The 21,010-nt window shown below is 46.6% G+C and overlaps 2 protein-coding genes across 2 annotated transcripts in view; one reads left to right on the top strand and one right to left on the bottom strand.

The window, feature by feature from the left end:
• ISM1 (isthmin 1) overlaps nucleotides 1-21,010 on the bottom strand; it is a 56,061-nt gene that overhangs the window by 11,322 nt on the left and 23,729 nt on the right. Inside the window, exons 2-3 of the mRNA XM_081148208.1 lie at nucleotides 10,268-10,507; nucleotides 1,359-1,623 (exon numbers count right to left, since the gene is read on the bottom strand). Of these exons, the coding sequence (XP_081004334.1) occupies nucleotides 1,359-1,623; nucleotides 10,268-10,507 (505 nt within the window). The remainder of the gene's footprint in view (nucleotides 1-1,358; nucleotides 1,624-10,267; nucleotides 10,508-21,010) is intronic.
• Nucleotides 1-21,010, top strand: part of TASP1 (taspase 1) — a 271,602-nt gene that overhangs the window by 243,741 nt on the left and 6,851 nt on the right. The window contains exon 14 of the mRNA XM_081148213.1: nucleotides 14,235-14,320. Within this exon, the coding sequence (XP_081004339.1) occupies nucleotides 14,235-14,291 (57 nt within the window). The 3' untranslated portion in view covers nucleotides 14,292-14,320. The remainder of the gene's footprint in view (nucleotides 1-14,234; nucleotides 14,321-21,010) is intronic.

Raw genomic sequence — 21,010 nt, 5'->3', positions numbered from 1 at the left:
ATTATCTTGCTGTTTTTGAAGTTGTTTAGAATCACCGATTAGTGGGAAGAAACAACTCTTCAACACACAACTGAAAAACAGGTGTAAGGGTGAGAGTTCACTACAAGTCATGCTCATCATACAGTGTTTGCGCCTAAGTCTGCTGATGGCGAAACCACAGAATATCACAGTGATGGGTGCATTTATAAGACGGCAAATATCTATAGCACAAGGCACACTGCCCGATTCCACACAAAGCCTGCTTCTTCTTATTGGACATACAGAATACATTTTCCCGCCTCCCTTACAGCTATGTGGGGCCATATCATCAGGTCCTGCCAATAACATTTGAGCAGATGTGATGTGTGTCATCTCCAAGCTGAGGGGGGTTAAGAGCATGTGTGCCCTTTTCAGGCTGCGTCTCTCTCCTTGGCTGAACTGGATATAGAGCATCCAGTGGATAACTCTCAGGCCCTGACAGTTGGTAGAGTGCCAAGATGGAAGGAGCCTGGGTTCTTGAATGACGGAGTGGAGCTGAGTTTCCCCTACTGTGTCTCCCATCTCAAGTGAAAAATGAACTTTTATTACTTAAATTACTGAACTTGAAAGTTTTATTACCTCACCTATCTTACTCTAAAAACATGAGGCACTAGAAGCCCAAACTTGGGGTCTTAAAATTTATTGGTGGGGAGGTCTCATTTGGACAACCCTTGAAGCATATATTCATGTGGATTCAAGGACCACACCACTGCCAATGTCAAACATAACACAGTGGCCTGGTCAAAGGAAGCAGCCAATATATCTCTTTTAGCAAACTGATTTTCAATATGCATTTTTACAGTAAAATATACATGGAAGTTGATTTGGTGATTTCTTCCTTTTTAGAAATAAGCCCACTTTTTTCTTTCCCCTTCCTTCCTTCCTTCCTTCCTTCCTTCCTTCCTTCCTTCCTTCCTTCCTTCCTTCCTTCCTTCCTTCCTTCCTTCCTTCCTTCCTTCCTTCCTTCCTTCCTTCCTTCCTTCCTCTTTCTCTTTCTCTCTTTCTCTTTCTTTCTTCTTTCTCTCTCTCTCTCTCTTTCCCTCCCCCCCTCCCTCCTTCTTTTTTTTGAAAAAAGGCAGAACCTCAAAGACCCCTAACTAAAAAAATAAATAAAAAATTCTGTCCTAGGATAATTGGTGTGATTTTAAAATTATAGTCTTTCCAGAAAAATGTGGCTGCTGGTGCCTCCTTGGGGCTTCTGCGGAATGGAGTCTTTCTGAGGTACGCCTCATAGAAGCCCAAAAGCCACATACTGTAAACTGGGTTTTGCTTGGCTCCATGTCCTCACCATCCTCATTTATTCGCCCCACCAATTTTATATTACTGGGTGGTAAACTCACCATATTCTGGCTGCTCTTTGGTTTCAAAAGTCCGGTGGCCCGGGGCTGGACGGTCCCACCCCCGGGGCGGGTTGAGGAAGTTGCTGTCATCTGAGGTGCTGTCGTACTTGTAGTCCTGGTCCCCGCTGTTGGCCCTCGACAAGGACAAGGACCTCTGCCACCAGGCCCGCCAGTCGGGGGATGGGACTGACCAGCTGGGCTTATTCTCCGGATGCTGATCTTTATCTGCTTCAGAGTCAGGACCGTCCACCACCTCTATGGTGACCTGAAGAATTCAGAACAGGCCAGGGTCAGTGAGGCGTCAGCAGCCTCCAAGCTGGGTGACCCTTGGAAGAAAGCGAGACCAGAGGCGAACGACGGATGTGTCCCTCATGAAGGATAGCAGAGACTGCGTGGTGATACAGGTGGAAAGCCTCCAGGGATGGCCCAAGCGAACCCCATGACTAGAGACAGTGATGTACATGGGCCTCGCATGGAAGAAGACAATTCATCACTAAGGGCACTGATTTACTGATGACTACACTGCTGGGAAGTCTTTAAGTCAAGGAGTAAACATGTACTGTATATGTTCCTGAAGGGACACAAGAATAATTCTAATAAAACCGAACAGTTACTAAGTACTCTCTCTGTGCCAGGCACTGTTCTAAATGCTATTCCATATATTAACTCACTTCATCCTCATAACAACCTTGTAAGTTTGGTTGATCGGCCCCTATGATTGACGATCTGCGGAGATGGTCCTGGCCGTCCCTCCCATCCTTGTGTACATGTGCCACATGTCCCATCCAGAGGTGGAGTTTACCTCCTCTCCCTTTCTACCTGGGCTGGGCTTGTGACACGCTTTGTCCAGTAGAATGTGGAAGGTGTTGCAATGTGACAAATCTCACCAGATCCTGCAGCTTCCATTTTCATTCCCTTGGAAAGTTTCTACCATTATGTAAGGAAGCCCAGCCTAGACTACTGCATACAGGGACCTCATGAAGAGAGAGGCCGCAGAGAAGGGAACTGAGGCTCCTTAGCTGCTGGCCAGCTCCACGGTCCCAGTCATATGAGTGGGGCCATCTTGGATCCTCCAGCCCAGTTGGGTCATCCTACCTGATATCATGTAGCACAGAGATGAGCTCTGCCAGCTGAGCCCTGCTTGAATTCCTGACCCAAAGGGACCACGAGCAATCTGATGGTTGTTGCTTCAAGCTATTGAGTTTTGGAGTGGTTGTCAGACAGCAACAGATAGCTTTTTGTAGACAGAGAAAACTGGCACACAGAGAAGTTAACAACTTGCCTAAGGTCACACAGCTAGTAAATGGCAGACATGGCTAGTCTAGCTCCAGAGCCCACGCTCTTACCAACTTTGCCATACGGCCCCTCAATAAGTAAGAAACAGAGGTACTGTCCCCTCATGCAACCAAGGGAGCACAGAGGCCACAGATGCCCACGAGGCTGGATGCCACAGGTAGTGTAGAGATGTGAACACAAGGTCCTCAGGTCCAGGCTTTCACAGCTGTGATTTTCACTCATTCTGCAGTCCAGCAAATACACCCCTCAACCAACCCTCAGGTTCAAAATAGATAGTCCCAGAGCCAAGGTTAGAACTTGCTCTCTAATTTACTGAGCCTAGTTTGGAAGCCACGGGGCTGGAAGAATGCAGCTTCTTGGCTCAGAGAGACAATCAACGTAGAGAAACTTGTTTAAAAAATATAATAAAAACTCATTGGGTTCCTTTGGCCATCACATAGCTCTTGCAACACCCCCCCTGGATGAGTTATGTGCAAATGAATCAGAAACACGTGCTCCAAGTAATCAGCGCAAGATGTACTGGGCAGATGGATTTCTAGTTTTGCCCTAACCCGACATCTGAGAGAGTTGCCGGGATGCTCTGCCAAATTGCACCAGGGTGTGCCCATCCTGAGACAAACAGCCTCTTACTTTTGTGTTAGGAATGGGAAGGTTTGAATTGCACTCACTTTAACATTCAGAAGAAGTTGCCCAGCTGATGGTGGGCCTGGGCTGTGGCCTTGTGTGGTCCAAACACAAGGTCAACAGTGTGGCCAGAGTATACTTGGGCTAGGGCAGGTCAAGTGTATCTTTCCTCCAGTGGGGGATGCCTAGAAGGGCACCGCTGGATTTATTCCATGCTTGCACCATTACCCCAGTCTCCTTAGCACCCCTTGCATATGTATAAATAATTATGAAACTTTTAGCAATCCCCCAAAAAGAAAAAAAGAAGAGAAGGAAATGAATGCATCATGTCTTGTATCATTGCTGTTTGCTAGAATGGATGGTTGCTGGGGAGTGACAGCGACTGGGACCCACACACAACCCTGGAAGGACAAGTGCACAGCTGGGCTGTGACAGAGCACTACTGAGCCTTCGGAGGCATAACTTTTCTTCTCCGCAGTCCCCTCCCCTCTGCCTGCACACAGAACAACTGAGCCTCAACAATCGTCTGCAAGGCTGTTAAGGGTCTTGGAGGGGAGAAGCTGCCAAGAGCCAGGCAAGCCTGCAATTATGGTAATGAAATCAGTCTCTGGGTAGGAGATAAGGGGGAACATGCCCAACAGTTTTGGTATCCATTTGTATTCAGACTGGAGTCGAAGGGATTGCCTAAACAAAACGTGCCCTGCAATTTCTCCAAGCTGGGAATAAAAACAATTTCATGTTTGAAGCTATTACCGTCAATATAATTCTTTTCCTTCCAAACCGGTGCTCAGATCCAAACAAAATAGATTTGTTGCCTGGCCAGGCAATGAGTAGCAAAATACGAATTTACTCCAAAAACTATATCGATGACTAAATCTCAACAGTTTAGAGGTTTCTTTTTCCCCTTTAATTTCTAGCCACTGCCTCAACAGAATTAAAAACAAAAAAAAAACCACGCAAGCCTTAGGATCCGCCCTTCCCTACAGTTAATGTGGAAACCTCATACTGATATCAAAAGAAGAAATCTAATCTTGAACCTGAAATTTCATAGGCATACAATTAAAAAGACTTAATGAGCAATGATCAATGACTTCTCGAATGATGGGGATTAGTTTTATGTTTCCTGTTGCTCTCACTCTACTTACACGTTCTTTGGCATCAAAGAGTCCTTTTATAAAAATGTCTTAAACAATAATCGATGTGATGAGCTTAAGGTGTGGGAGTGAGCACAGCAGATTTCCAAGCAGATAAAGACTCTAGGTCTTGCCATCCTTTCTCTTCCTTAATGCACATAATTGAAGTATGTGAGTATATTTGTTTCTTCTGGACTTTTCCACATCATGAATCAAGACAATAAAAGAAAGAAAACTCTTTCAAAATCTCCAAGCCCAACTTCTGGCAGAATCTCTTCAGCTTCAAAAAAACAGAGCTCAATATCAGTGCCAATTTGGGGAATTCTGTCCAAAATCGGGATGCGAGGGTCCTAGGCAACGTGACCAGTTTCTTTCTTCCTCTTGGTAGTTAAAATATTTATTAGAAACAAACTCTTTATACTTTCTCTGAAAACCACTTTCCATAGGGAAACTAACAATTATCAGTCTAACTGATAATAAACCGCAAAATACAAAAGACTTGACCTTCTGAACATGGCAGAATCTTCTAGCTCATTGGTCCTATAAGCCTTGTGAGCTTGGTGACTAGGCAGGCATGAGGTGATATTTCCCAGACAGTAAGATAAGCCCTGAGAGGTGAACTGATTCCTCAGCAACACAGAGCACCCAGGGACAGGAAGACAGTCTCCAGCGTAGGATTGGGCCCCAGATTACGCACCCTCCTTCCTTGACAATTGCTACAGAAAGAAGACAAAATGGACCTGGAGGTCATATAGTCCCTTCCTCTCAGGCCCACTGATGCTCTAACAACTCTGGCCGCCCCGGCTAACTGCATTAATGCTTTGACACTTGCAGCGTGCTTGCCCAAACATTACTGCTCGCTCTACAGAAATTAGACCTAAGTGTTAGGCACAGAGACTGGCCTGGAGAATTCAATTTTCTGAGGTGAACAGCAAGGAAGATGTCGAGCTGATCTCAAAACTGTGTCTCCTAATTTCCAATCGTTTCATACACATGTCCTCTGCCATCTTCACTATATTGTCATCAACCGGCACCTATCCTTTCGGGAAAGCTTATCACCACATAGCCCTGTGCTAAGCGCTTCCCATGGTGACCTCACTCTTAACAACCCTACTCCTGTGTAGTAGTATCATGCTACACAGATATTCATAGGTGGTATTATCACTTTGGTTTTACAGGGAAGGAAACTGAGGCATAGAGAGGTAGAGTAGCCCGCATGAAGCCACAGAGGCCAATGAGGAGCTGAACAATACAGGCTTGGCCCCATGGGTAGGTGGGCCTACGTCTTGGGCACAGAAATGTCTTGATTGTTACGCAGCCAAACCTGCCGTTCCAAGAGTGTATTAGAGAAAAAGGAGGCAGGGAAATCAGAAGTAGAAACCCGTACGACTTTTAGAGCCCGGGCCAACTCATTTGATTGTATCTCGTGGCACTCAAGAGGCCTAGGCCTATGGCCACGTAAATACATCTGTGAAAGGGAGAAAAAGGCCTTTAGATGACTATTTTTAAGTCTCTCTCAATGGAAGAAAAGAAATCAGTACATTGGTTGAAATGAATACTAATCTCATCTTGATCCAAAAAAGAGAAATAGTTGGTTGTGACAGGCTACCGTGGTAATGAATTGATGCAGTAAGCCTAATAATGAGTTTATTTTAGAGATTTTTGTCTTTGCTATCTGACCATCAGCTACAGACCACAACCCGGCCAAGGATATTAAAGTTCAAGCCTAACTTGTCCTGGGGGATCTACTTTCTTTCTTGACTGGTTTATTTATTTATTTTTTAAACAAAACCCAACTTCTAGTATTGTTTTAAATTTAATATGGAGATTGGGTTTAGGGGTTTGAGGCTATTTCTTTCTGTTTTGCACACTGTTGTGTGTGTTTTTCTCACTCCCACAGCCTGAGGCCAGTCTTGAAATGGAGAGCCTGATCCACTTGGGACAGAGGCCACCTGGCTCACGGGGGTTAAACAAAGCTCTACAAAGCAGGGCTTTTTAAAGGCTTTCCCTTCCTGGGAGTCAAGAGGCCCGAGAAGGATGTGGCCCCTTGCCTGGCTCAGCATTGTCACTTTGGAAAGGTGTGGGCTGTTTGGCAGGAGGGACAGTGGACCCCGGCCCTGGGGCGTGGGAAACGCTTCCAGACACTAAAGGGGTTGGGGGTGGTTCAGAGAGAGGGGTATCGAATTCCTGTTCAGCTACCCAGCTCCAGTCAGAAATAAATAGGTGGGGGTGAGGGGCAGTTTGCCAGAGGAGGGGGGAGGCAGGCCCGGGGCCCTGGCAGCGGAAGCCAACCCACTGAAGCGCCCTTCACCTGTCTTCACTCTGCTCCCCAGGGAGAGAAAATGCTTTCAGGGGACCTCGGTGACCAGCAGGGCTGTCTGCTTGGCTGAATCTGCCTGTGTCAAACCAGTGGGTTTCAACAAAAGAGCAGCGCTTGCAGGAAGGGGTGAGGGCTGCCAACACGGAAACCATCACCCCCTTGGAGGAAGCACCTCATCTTTTAAAGGACCACCAGGGAACTGGTTTACTCAAGTGCAGTGGTGCATGGGGCTGCCGCGGCCAGTAGTGTGTGTGTGTGTGTGTGTGTGTGTGTGTGTGTGTGTACTCGCGTGCCCATCCATGTGTACGTGCATTCACACACTCACACGCAGACCTAGGGCTGGGGCTCCCACGGGTAGCAGCTGCTTCGTTCTTTCTTTGACTATCTTTCTGAGTGACCAACATTAACCTTTTGTGGTCTTCCAAAAAGAGAAGGCCAGAAATGCAGCTCCATTTTCTTTTCTTTAGGGCCAACAGGTCATTTGATCAATAAAACACAGGCCACCCCACCCTTCCGTCCTGCCTGTGGAAGGTTAGCAGACACAGGGATGGTGCACAGAGAAAGGGACTGACCCAAGGGGGCAATGGGCAAAAAGTCAGTGTTGGCCTAGTCTTTGGAGTTTTTGACCAGGATTTTCATTAGTTTCTAAGCCATCCTGCCAATAACCCTGATATGCGGAGCTATGGGGAAACCTATGTTCTCAGGGCTGTGATGATTTTTGCTGTTTAAAGGGTAACTGAAAAGTCTGTGACCCCACGGGAGTGGCCCCGTCCCTCTCCCGACCCCAAGCTCCGAGCATTTCTTTCAGAAGCAGCACCTGGACGGGAGCTTCTCGTTCCTGCGCTGGGTGGGGTGACACAGAGGGAAACAAAGCGCCGATTGTTCCTTTTCACCTGTTCTGTCTATATGAACAGGTGGCTCGGGGGTCTCAGAGGAGAGGAGGGCAAATAACTTCTGCTTGTCCTATCTCTGCAGCCCCAGCTTTGTGACGGGCATGGGGAGGCCGCGTTTGATACAAGTCCCAGAGCCTGTGCCGGGGGAACCCTGTGGCCCTCCACTGAATTCTTAGTTCTCCCCACACCTGGAAGCTCCAACAGCCCCCTCGGCCCTCAGGAAGCCATCGAAACTGCTGAAGAATTCTTTACCTCCCATCGGGCTAAACAACAGCATATTTTGATGAAAAATGAGTTGCAACCTTCACTGCTCTCCTGAGCTCACCCGCGGCTCCATCACGTGGGCTGTGGAGGGCTTAGCATCGCACAGTTGCCCTCTCTTTTTGGTAAAGTCGGGTGGGCTTCCTAGCTCCGTGGGTCCCAACTGCTTTTGCACTACTGTTCTCTCCTAACATTTAGGTGATATTTTTCAAGGGTCCCAGTGTGGTCTAGGTGGAGTGTGAGGGTTTCCTGATGGATGAATTCATCTGGGAGAGAGAAAGGGGATCTTGAGAAACTTGGTTCTTGGGGTGAAGCCCCAAGCACTTGGTAACGTGTCAATGAGGGGAAGCACTCACTGAGGCCTTGTGTTCCCCTGCGTCCAGATATATTCTGACTTTACATTAGTCATTTCAAAATATATTACACTCATAGCTCAGTCCTCAGCATTGAGCCCCACAGTGCTATTTCCCACCTCTGGGAAAAAAGCATGAGCCATAACAAGCCTAAAATTGTTCCAGGCAGGGCCTAAGCACCTTGGGGGTAAGGGCAGTCTGGTCCCATAAAATCTGTGGACAAAGAAAAATCACTTCCAATAGAGGAAGGCATGATGGGGGGGGGGGGTGATGTTGAGCAACAATAAGGAGATGTCTATGCTTTTTTTTTTTTTCCTAATCTGCACCTCCCTCCAGTGCATTCTTTGTTCTTTATCAGAGAGCCATGTGGCCAGTTCCTGGAGAGAGGGCAGTGGAGCAAAAGGCCTGTTTGTCCAATTAATCAATGAGAACAGTGCAAGACTCATCAGACGTATTAATTGGGGCATGCAGTGGTTTCTGTGCATGGGTCGTCAGCACTGACCGCCCTGCCCTACATCTTCCCATCTGTCCGTCCGCCCACCGTGGAACGTAGCAACTTTTCCTCCTCTATCTCCATGATCCCTCCGGCTCTGTCTCTGGTGGAAGCTGTGATTTTCACACCCATGTCATTTCCTGGAGGAAAAAGGCATCAGAACCTAACCCAGCATCTTATATGCAGTAGGGGTTGGCCTGTGCATTCTAATTGAGGTGGATTCCCGGTGACATTCGTTAGTCACCACGACACTGGTGTTATAAGCAAAGCAACTCTGGCCAAGGAAACCTGATCTAAAATGGTGTGGAGAGAGTATCTGTCTTGAGAGAGAGAGAGAGAGACAGTTCACTTAATTAAGAATCAGCTGCTGCGGGGTCAGGTTCACAAAGCCTCTGCCAGGTAAGCTAATTGTAATTGGATGCAGAGAGGAGAAATAAGGAAAAGCTGTCGCTCCCCAAATGAAAAGAATTGAGAGCAAAGCTGAAAAGTATGGAAGCAGGCAAAGGAGGACAGGAGCTGCCCAGGGACTAGGCTGCCCGGGAGAAAGAGCCTCTCTCAGCTCTCATGGCACCGTCTCTGGGAAGACAGAGGGCGAGCCAAGCAGAATCCAAAATTAGGAGTCTGTCTCTGAACCCCAAATTGGCGGGGTGAGTATTCCTGGGAGCCGCAGAGCCTGGACTTGATGCCATCCCCCAACTACAGGTTACTAGCCAGGTGACCTTGGGCACACCAAAGAGCCACTTCCTGAGTACTGACTGCATTATTGGTCATACCGAAGAGATGACGTGTGCTTCATAAGGGCTTTGGGAGAGTCAAGTCGGATCAACATCTGCTTTGTAAAGTCCACTGTGCTATTTGGGTGTAGGTGAATATTTTCGCTTTCAAGCCCAGGCACCCCTTTGCATAACCTCCTGTTTCCCTCAGCTTCATCCCATTCCATCTTAGCAGTGTGTGTTCGTCTCTCCCTTAGGAATGTCTGTTCTCACCTCCCTTCCTCTTGTCAAAAATTTCTTCCCCAGTCATTTACACTTTAGAGCAACTGAAGTGTTGTCACCTCCTGAAGGAATTTCTGGTGTCCAAGGCGAGCTAGAGAGGCCTTTGAGGGAGAGCTGCCTTCCTGAGTGCCTCTGAAAGCATATTGTGATTTGCCTGGCCTGCTCAGGTGTTAGATTGGCCCTTTCCCACAGCTACCGTATTTCATTAATTTCAGGGCATATTATTTTGTTTGGTTTGGTTTTTACATTTCAGTGCCTCTGATATAAGAATGTATCTTATAATCATCAGTGTGTCATAATTTAATTAGCAATGTTTGGGTTTTTTTAGTGGTTTATCAAATAACAGTGCATCTCACAATCAAGGGTGTTACACAGATGAAGTGCACCACTATTCTTATAGAAGATAATGTGATTGTAAGCAGGATTCATTAAGGGGTTAAAAAGAAAAGTAGGGCAAGGCAGCAGTTGCTCAGAAATCAGATCAGGAAACAAAGAGATGGAATGTTTCATTTTCTTCCACCGTTCAGCTGCTGAGCCTTACCTGGATATTTGGATTCTGCCCATTGATATCAGCTTTGGAAAGATCTGGGAAGTTTGGCAGGTCAAGGAGAAAAGATCTGGGACCATCTCTTTGCAGGGAAGGGTGCCCAGCCTCTTGCTGGAATCGCTGTCTGGGGAGGGGCTGGTGTGCAGCCTGGTGGTCCAGATGCTCCCCTGGTGCTTCTTTGGAGAAAGGAAAGCTGCTTTCTGGTGTAGAATCACTTTCCACATTGAGGTTATTCTAAAACACACGAGAAAATGAACAAATAAGTGGGCCGTGATTTAAAAATACCATCCTTAGCGGTCTATTAAATTTGGGAGCAAGGACGATCGCAGTGGCCGGAATTAAGCCAGGACGGTGTTCCCAACTCGTTTTCACTCCCTGTGGTTTAATTTTTCCATATTCAATAGGCTGGAATTCATCAGGAAACCTCCCAGCCACCACCTGGGAATTTTCTGAGAGTAAATGAGTTATGGGTTATATATTAAACATCCAAGGCATCAACACAAAAGTACTATTTTGAAGGACAGTAGGTTCTCAGAACTGGAATCAAATCACTGCTTCCTTTTCACAGCTTCAACCGATTAACTGCTCGGGCTTGAGTTATAACCCTATGGTCCAGAGTTTGTTTTTTTGATGTGGGTCATGGAGCAAAAGATCTGACCAAACCGAATACAATACTTGAGCCAAATCATTGATGACATGCATTCATCTATTCATTCATTCATTCATTCATTCATTCATTCATTCATTCATTCATTCATCTTCCTCCCCCCTCCCTCCCTCCAATCAGCAAATGCCAACCACATATTAGGCACAGGAGACACAGCCGTAAGGAAGGCAGACACGGGCCCTACTCTCTTGGACTGTGCATCTATCTAGTTGAGGGATATGAACAATGAATATATGGATAAATAAATAAAATCAGATCGGAGAGTGGTGACTGCTAAGAACAACAGAAAGAAGGAAATGATAGAGAGCAGCCAGGGACACCATTAGGTAGGTGGCTCGGGGAAACACCTCTGAGAAGGTGACATCTGACACGAGATCTGAACAAGAGAAGGACGCATCCTGCAAAGGTCTGGGGGAGAACATCCTAGTAGAGGGCATAACAAGTAAGGTGGTCCTGAGCTGGGGATAAACGTGGCTCATTGGAGGGACAGAAAGAAGGCCAGCAAGGCTGGTGCGGCACCAAGGAGGGAGGGACAGAATGAGATGAAGATGAAGAGATGGGGGGAGCTGAGAAAAAGTGACAGAAAGGCATTCTAAAAATTTAATGCCTTTATTCTGGAAAGTGCAAGCCTGTGGTTTTTCCCGGCTAGTGAAAATGTCTCTATTTCATCGTCACTTGGGGGAGAATTTTTCCAGTGATTGAGAAGTGTAGAAATTGCTGGACTTCTTTCCCAAACCAGCCCTTCTCCTCGCATCCTCTCTGGACCTTTCGTTGGAGGCTTCCTCCATCCCTTTGGGGATGGCATTTTCATGTTTACTGGTGGAGGGAGATGTGAAGATAGAATTTCACCAACCCTTGGGTCGGTGGTTGATGTTCTTGTTTTTCTTGGGCATGTTTTGGGGTTTGGAGCGTATATTCCAGCACACTGTCTCCACACGCACTCCCCGCCCCCCGCCAGTGCTCTGACCCAGCCAAAGGGTCAGATCTGGTATCAAAACACTCCTGACTCTTGAGTCCCCAAGGTCAAGCCTGGCCCGAGGATGAAACTCATGCAGCAGATAAATATCTTGTTAGAGAGCAAACGTGAGGGAATAGATTTCTCTCTCTCTTTAAACAGAAAGGGGGCAGAGGAATAAACTCATTGGTACAGAAACCAGCTCTGTGGATGTTCCAAGAGCCCACGAGGAGCCCTGGGATAGACGGCATGTCTGCGGCCTTGTCTTTAAAACACGAAGTTGCAGAGGCTTTGCTGGTTGCTCTCAGCATGTTTTTGCTTGCCCTCTCCTTTTGCTCAGGAGATGTGGGTGGAGGCAGTGTCTTTGTTCACCTTTCCAGCCACCTCTCTGCCATGGATTTTGTCTCCTGGCACATCCTCGTAGAGGTAGTTGTCCTGGCTTCCCAAGGCACTGCCCAAGTCAACGGAGGCCAAATGTGTTACGCTGAGATTGAGCCCAATGCATGGAGAGAGGGAGAGAGAGAGGGAGAGAGGGAAAACACATGCTATGTCTTTTCTCAACACAACAACTTTCTATCACATCCCAAGGGGAGATCACTAAATGTGATTGTTCCCTTGATTTTCTTTCTGGATCCCCAACCCTAAAACTCCCCCAGTAGTGTTAGTGAGGACAGTTGGAGTCTCAAGGACAATTTCTTGCACAGGATTTGGGAATATAAGTCTCAGAAGGGGCCCAGGATTTGCTTGCCAGTTGCTTGAGGGATCCCCTACAAATCCAGTCCTAACTGCGTTGTAATAACTGGGAGTTACTCCTTCATTGGGTTGAAAACGAAGCTCTCAATCTTTCTCCCTGTGATGAAGTGCTCTTCCTCCTACTGAGCATATTTTAGACGAAGAGATAAGCGATGTGTTTTTCTGCTATTTAGCATTTTGCTTAGATAGCTGAAAAAACAAGAATTGTATCAGATTGGTTTCTTGATCTGGCCCTGGAATTTTTCCTGGTAGGCGATACTCCACCACAGAGTGATCCTGGCTCAGCCACGGACCAAGAAAACCCTTAAATGTCTCTGTGGCTCAATGATCCCCCATATAAAATTCAGCAGATTATAGGGAGGATCCTGCACCCTCCCAGCAGGATGGTCAAGATAACTCAGGTTGGGTTCTATCTACACAGGAAAAGAGAAGTATGGAGTTAGGCGATTGGCTGGGCAATTCAGGCCACAAGCGCCTCTGCCGGGAAGAGACTGGGGCTAAAGTATGTTTTGGCTTGAGTTAGGCATGCAGTTGTGGCGTCTGTCCATCTTTCTCCCTGCCCGCCCTCCCCCACTCCAAGCTCAGTGTTTCTAAAGGATTTGAAAGATGGGAAGTAATAAAGAAATGCTAATCACAATCTCTGAATATCTGAATACCCTTGCATCTCGACCAAACATGTTTATCTAGAAACCTTGGCTAGCTAGAGTGGCATGTCCCCCAAATCTTCAGAGACTGGAAGTCCTAGGATGGGGAAGGTGTCTTATCATGGCTCACACAAAATGAAACTCAACTTTATTTCATCAGTAACAGGATTCTGGAGTGGCCATTATTTTGATAATCTTGACTTTAAATCTAGGGCGGGAGATGGCAGGCAGGATCCACTAACAATGCAGGAAAAGGTCTTTTCATACTTTCTTAAGGACACACTGCATATTTTCTTTATAGAGGCCCCAGTGGAGGTCTTCACTGATGGACATCACTCATTTCTCACTGAGCTCACTCATGAGTGGCCCGCTTAAATTACACTAGCAGAGTGAAGGTTCTCAGGAAGGGTAGATCTCAGAGTAAAGATTTAAATAGTTTGTGTCTCATTCAGGAAAGCAAATGTCCTCCCTTGGAGACAATACTTAGGCAAGTCTGAGAATTGAAGAAAAGCAATGTCACCATCCTCCCCAAAGTGCTGCAGGATTCATTTCACCTGAATTCAAGTGACACGAGGGGGGTCTGCTTAGCTTAGGAAAATATTTCTTTACCCACAATGTGTCTTTGGGTTGATCTTTAATCTGTGACAGTGCTATAGCTCCAGTAGTAATGTTTTCTCTGCAACTCTAATTTGAGAGCCGTGGCTGCCAATAACAAGAGAAACAGAAGAACTGAGGCTATTATATGGTTGATACAGTGGCCAAATTAGCCAGCTACTGCTGACGCTCCCCATCTTTGTGCATAGCTCCTATCCCTCCATTATTTCATAGCTTATTCTTATCTAAAATAGGATTAAATTCTTAATAAAATGTCAATAATATTGTGGCAGACACTGCAGTTGCCTACCCAATATGCATTCCCTTTTTTCTTACTGTTTGTTTTAGGTGGCAAAGTGCCCAGTTAAAACTACAGTTCCCAGCATCCATTGCAGCCAGAGGTGACCATGTGACACAGTCCTGCCCAATGAGATGTAAGTGGAGGGTGCTGGGTGGCCCTGCTGAATGGGAGGCGGAGTCAGTTTGCCTCTGCCTTTCTCCCTTCCACCTTCTGCCTGAAATGTGGGTACAAATGCTCGAATGGAAGGAGGCAGCCGGCAGGCACGAGGATGAAGGCTATCCTCTAAAGGTGGCAGGAGGGAAAGATGGGGGGGCCTGGGTCTCTGATGGCATCGTAGAGCCATCTTACCAGTCCTGGAATGGTGACCTCTGAACTTTTACCTTTATCATCAACGTTCATGTTAATCGTGACAATGCTACAGCACCAGTATCGTTCCCTGTTGTGACTCTAACTCTGACTCTCAGTAAAAAAGGGAGAAGCCCTGTGTAGCTAAGTGACTCCAAGCGGAGTTCCCTGCTCCTGGCAATGGGACACAACCCCCAGCTGATGAGGTGCTGACCGGGCAGTTAGAGAATCACGGTGAACTTCACAGGGGCAGCCGGCTACAGACAGATGCTCAGCTCTGCGGCTAACTTTCCTGATAGCTCATGCCAATCTTCTCAGTTTCAGCATCTATACATTGCATAACTCAAGTCTATTACTCACCGTGCAATGTAATATTTCCTTTAATTTGTCCTAAAATACTATCCTTAAATTTCAAGGAGTTTGCCCTTGCTAAAAGGAACCAGAGCTCCTTGGAGAAATAAATGGCTGATTCCAGAGCTTGGGAAGGAAAGCATAGGTGAGTTTGGGATACTTTACTGTAGCAGAAGGCAAGGAAGCTTCCAGTGACTAACAGTGTCCTCTTTAAAGATCATAGGAGCCAGCTTGAAGGGGCCCCACTGCACGAAGATTAGAAAATTTGGGCATCAAAACAAGAAGTTTGTAGTTGACCACCACACATTGAATCTGTGAAAACCTCTGAGCCTATGATACTCACAAAAGAGAGAAAAACAGAAAAACTATTGTCTCCATTCAAGGTAGATAATTATAATACTCAATTCCTTTGAACACTGGTATTAAAAAGAAAGGAAGGTTTTCCCGAGGAAGTAATATTTGAGCTGAGATTGAAGCAGATGGAGAGGAAAGAGCAGAGTGGGAGGTAGGCCAGTAAATACTGCAGGTGAAACGACATGGCGGGTGCAGACTCCCCAAGACCTGGCTTGGCTTGGTGTAGGGACCCAGAGGATATCAAAGCTGGAATGGAGTGGGTGTTAGGATCTAGGCCACTCTGCTGTCTTAGTAAGAGATCACTATCACTGAGGTAAATAACATAGATGCCAGGCCCAACACTACAACATCTTGACCCACCCGCTGTTGACCTGAAAGCTTTCCATTACAGTGTGCTGTGACTTTTCCGCTAGGCCACCACTTCCCTGGTGGCATAAACCTGGGTCATTTGGAGGCTTGCTGAAGCTGTCTGTGCTGGGAGCTCTTCCCTCCTCCTTTGTTCTCAACAGTTGGCCCTCAATACCCCTGGGAAAGCTCTGCCAAGATGAACTAAAAGAGAAAATCTCTCATCTGTAGACTGGGTACAGTTTCTAAGATGACAAGCCCAGGTTCTTTCTTGTTTATGTCCTTTCTCCCCAGGACATCACTGGCCCAGGACCAAGGCTGCCCAACCACTGCCTTCAGCCACTGCCTGGCTGGAGCTGCTCATTTTGGCCATCCTTGTGACCAAGGTGGATCACCACAGCCACATCTAGGTCAAAGTGGTCACAATGGTCAGAGCTCCCGGCTAGTCATTTGGCACAGGCAGAAGGAGCGGGAGGGGATCTTTGGAGAACCAAGCCACAGGGCAAATTAGGGTGATCAGCCCCAGGGGTGAGATCAAGTTGGGAAATGGGTGATGGCATCCATCTTTGGGAAAAGCGTGCTCAGCATCGCTGTCTCAGTCTGCAGAACCCACCTGCCCTGTTCTGCAGACACCAACCAAAGGCTGGTGTGTGAAAACAGGCCTGATCTGACCACTTCCAGAACCTCCAGAAGAGGCACAAACTAGTAACAAATTGTGGCTGGCTAGGACAGTTTTAGTGCTTTGGAAAAAAAAAAGCTGTGGTAAGTATTCCCACATTAACACAACCAGGCAGACTTCTTGGAGGCAGACGGGATGGCAGATTTCTGGAGGGCAAAGAACAGGCCGTATCTGCAATCTCAAACCCCACACCCTCCAATTCCACCAGTTCAGGAGGCACCCAATAAGTACTAGTTGATGATAATGATGGCCACAGGCCTAGTTAGATTTTATTTTAATTAGACTCAGGCTATAGGCCTCATTACCCCTCATGTGGCTTTTATGTGGGATTCTAAAGAAAAAAAAAAATCCGGGAATCCTCTATTGAAGATATTAAAGAAGATATTATTAGCAATGCTTTTGGTCTCATAGACTTTGAACAACAAACAACAGAGATTATAATTAACGTCACTGCAGCCTCCCTCCTTAAAACATACTAACAATATAGCTAATTAGCAATATGTCCTCATTTGGGGCTGGACATCTGCATATTATTATCGACAATGCTTGTTTCCTTTTTCCAGATTAAAGGAAGCCATACTGCACCCAGGCATATGGCTGCGCTCCTTCCACATTAAAACACTGTTTTCTCCTACCCACGATAAACACACTCAGGGTTTTATCTGCGCCGGGCATCGATTTTTGTCTGGAACACTTCCACATGTCTAAAAATAAGTTCAAGAATGCCACTGGTGGTGTTTCAAAGGGAAGAGCAAACGTTTCTCCGTTTGGGGAGATAAAATAAAAGGGCGCACTGATCATCTTTACACATGACTGGGGAGCAAGGGCCCCTAGGAAGAGAAACCAGGAGAGAGAGGAAAATGAGTTTCAGACCGTAAGCTCTGCTTTCTCAGGGGGCACGCTCGTTCTTAGGGATCAGGACCATCACCCTAGGAGTGGCAGTGGGTTGGGGGAGCTTGTTCTGGAAAGAAGTACGCAGGGGCCGTGGGGGGAACCGTGCAGCGTTAAATACACAGAGCGAGGCTGGCCACCTCCCGCTCGCTACCTGGGCGGGACGGAGCCACTCTCAGGAGGGCAGCAGGGAGAGAGCAAATAGCAAGGGCTCTATTTTAAAGCTGGGGTGAAAATGCAAATTCCTGGCAGAGGGGAAGTGGCCAGAAATGCGCTTCAGTCTTTGCTGTGGGACCTGGAAGCCAACTCTGGGAGCTAGTGACACAGGCACATCATGGGTGAAGAATGCAGGAGGGTTGCGTCTTGGCTGGCAATGGAACCTTCTGTTGAAAGCCTGACTAATAGCTGAGGAATCTCTCGTTACAGTGGCAGGATGTGTCATAAGAATGTTTATTTTAGGGCTTGGGAATGACCCTGCTTATGATCCCAGTGGCTACTTTAGAAGAAATGAAGACTGGTCAACTCCTTGCATTTGGGCAGGGAGCTGGCTCCACTGGGGAAGGGGCCACGAGTGGGGCCACCCACCCCTGTGCTCCTTACTTAATTGAAGGCGCTTGGGGCGGGCTGACTAAATGGGAGTCAACACCCCATGGGCTGGCCTGGGATACTTCTGTAAACAGCTTTGATCTTGAAAATGTGCGCGTTATTGGTGATTTTTCAAGTTGTGCTTTCTCCGCTGCTGGCAAAGAAAACAGAGTGGGAAGTCTCCAGGACCCATTTCCTTTATGTCCTGTGAGGCTAAAGAATGAACAGAGAGGAAACATGAACTAGTCTTTCAAGTCTAAGAAAACATGTAAGAAGTAGAATACAAGGGTGGGAAGCCACACTGGCCAAAGAAAACTACTCATCACGTAAAACATCTTTGTAAATGTACAAGGATGAAAAAATTGTATTTTCCAGAACTCTTCTCAGGGGAAATGGTGGGCTTGCCTAGAAGGAGCACTTTAATAGATCTCTTGGGGTGTGCGATAAACCCTCCTCGAGAGTGTGCTGAGGGTTTGTCGGGGGAGGGGGTGTATTTGAATCAGAGGGCAGAGCTTTCTTGCTCTGGGCGATGAAGAACAGGGTGGCCACTAGGGGGCTTTGGTCCTAGCTCCTTGGCCATGGAGAGCTCAGCCTCCTAAATCAAACTGTGAGCAAAGATTTGAGAACTATGGATTACTGAGGATTTTTCAAGTCGCGCTTTCTCCGTTTCTGGCAAAGAAAACAGAATGGTAATGCTCTGGGACCCATTTTCCAGCACTTAAGTCGAAGAGGCACCAAATTATTAGCGTGCCCGAATGGCCCAACTCTCTAAGCTCTCCCTTGGTCAGAGGGGAGCGTGTCGACCAGGACCAGGAGACCCAGGGAGCTAAGAGCTCCTGCAGTGATTCTGTATCTCCCCACATGGAATGCGGGGAGCCCAAGGCCTAGGTCAAGGCTGGTGTACCGCTGTCGGAAGGCAGAGCCTGGAAGGAAGCCAGAGAGCATGGGATGGCAAAGTTCAGAGGTTGACCTGGGGGAGTGGGGGTGGGCCTGGGGACCCTTGCCCAGCTTATTATTTTAATTAAGAAGATGGACTTATCTCAGCACCCAAGACTCCTCATTGAAACCTACCACAAATCTCTCTGCTCCAGTATCTCTAAAATAGGTTTAAAGAGAACTGGACCTTGGAATCCTGGAGAAGGGCTCATGGTATTGTGGGAGGGGCCTGGGCAGGAGGCATGGGGCCTGGTCTATGTCTCAGCATTGCCCTTACCTAGTTCTGTAAGCTTAGGCACCTTATTGCACATTTGCCCCTGTGGCAGGTTGGTTTGCAAAAGTGTCCACAAATTCTCTTTCCCTAAATATTCATGCCTTGGGTAGTTAGTTCCCACACTGTCTTTGCACTTGGCCACATGACTTACTGTGGCCAGTAACAACAGTAAACACCAACAAGTGCTTGCTCATTGAGGCTTGCCTATTTTTTTTGCTCTTTGGAATCCTGAGACTCCTGTGTGAAAAGGCCTGGGCTAGTCTACTGGGTAATAAGAGACATATGAAACAAGGACAGTCTATCCCAGACTAACCAGCAGCTAATGACCAGTCACTCAAATGGAGACCATCCAAGACCACCCTAGACCATCCTAGGCCATTTAGCCCCAGCTGAGCCAACCTAGACTAGAAAAGCCACCCAGCTGACCCATAGAACCCTGAGGAATGATAAATGTGTGTGGTTTTAAGCTAATGCATTCAGAGTGGTTTGTTACACAGCAAAAACTAACTGATACAGGACCTCAGTTATTTCTCCTGTGAAATGGGCACGGTGAGAAAGAATGGGAACTGCAGGAAACCTTTCAATCCATCAGGTTCCAACATCCTAGGACTAAAATCTTCTAGAGACACTTGTTCTGGAGAAATTATTTTCCAACAATTAAAAATACCCTTATCCCAAATGCTGAAAACATCAAATTGAGGATGGGAGATTAAACAAAACCTGATAGTTCTAAATGCATAAAATGTAATGACCATCTTCAATGACCAGAACTCTATCTTCTCCTTTCTCTTCTCCTTCCACCTGCTGACTCCAAGCTGTGCAGAGTCTGTTGGAACCCACCCCTCCCCCACAACACACACTGTTTCTGTCATTTACATGTGCTGCTTTGTTAACAGTTCCACTGACAGTTTTTCAAATATTCTGAGTGGAGCCTTAACAGTTCTCCTTCACACTTTCATGAGGCACCTGTACAGCCCTGTGGGCTGCCAGAAACTAGTAATGCTCATTTATTAGGGAACCCCTACTGACACCATAAAACAATTATAGAGCTGTCCTAGACCAGCTATGACTTGAGGTGAAGAGAAAGCTGTAGCCACCAGCACCGGCTCCCTTTCCCATCTGCCTGTACAGATTGTTCCTATTTGGGCTGCTGTTCTGTTCTCTCCATGGAAACCGTTTGATCTCTGCTTGAAAAGCTGGCAGCCAAGGTGACTGTGGGCCTTTGACTTGGCTTCACTAACCTTCTTTATAAATGGTTGGGGTGCTCGTTCTACGTGTGGATTCACTCAACAAACACTGGGTGTCTGCTTTGTGCCAGGTGCTCTGCTGGGAAGAGACTGCCACTTGTTAAGACAAACTCTCCAAAACTTGAAAATAAAGCCAAAGGGTGATGCAAGTTTATCAGTTCATCCTGGGGCACAGTATGCAGGCCTGTCCAAGGTTATTTAATTCTCTAGGAGAATGTATGTACCCTCGTTTTGTTTATTATTTACTATTGATTAGGGCCCAGACTAAAAGTTACATGCTCACCAGTAGATTTTTCATCCTGTAGAAATACATGTGCTTTTGTCCAGTTGAAACGAGAATTCATTAAGTTCTCAGCAGAAGGGAAAAAAATTGTTATTATATGAGGTGACGGATGCTAACTAAATCTATTGCGGTGTTCACTTCACAATAAATACATATATTAAATCATTATGTTGTGCACCCTAAACTTTTGTGATGTTATATATCAATTATATAAAACTAGAAAGAAAGAGCAGCAATACTGTCTTATTGCCCAACAGGACATTAACCAGTTTTGTTTTCCACTTACAAACTTACTTCTTCATTATTTTCCCAACTGATTTTATAAATATTTGTTCCTCAAGTGCTCTGACTGGCATTAATTAGCATGTTCCCTCTCTCTTTTCCCCCCCAGCACCTAAAACCTAATCTTTTTGTCTTCTGGAGAGGACCAGGCCACAGAGAGCACCTGGGACAAGGTCAATTCAAAGACATCTCTCTCTCAATTCATTTACATATATTTACATACATATTTATATATACACACATACCTATAA

The sequence above is a fragment of the Miniopterus schreibersii genome, assembly GCF_964146895.1.
Source record: "Miniopterus schreibersii genome assembly, chromosome: 10".
Taxonomy (NCBI): Eukaryota; Metazoa; Chordata; class Mammalia; order Chiroptera; family Miniopteridae; genus Miniopterus; species Miniopterus schreibersii.
This window is presented reverse-complemented; position numbering and strand designations above follow the sequence as displayed.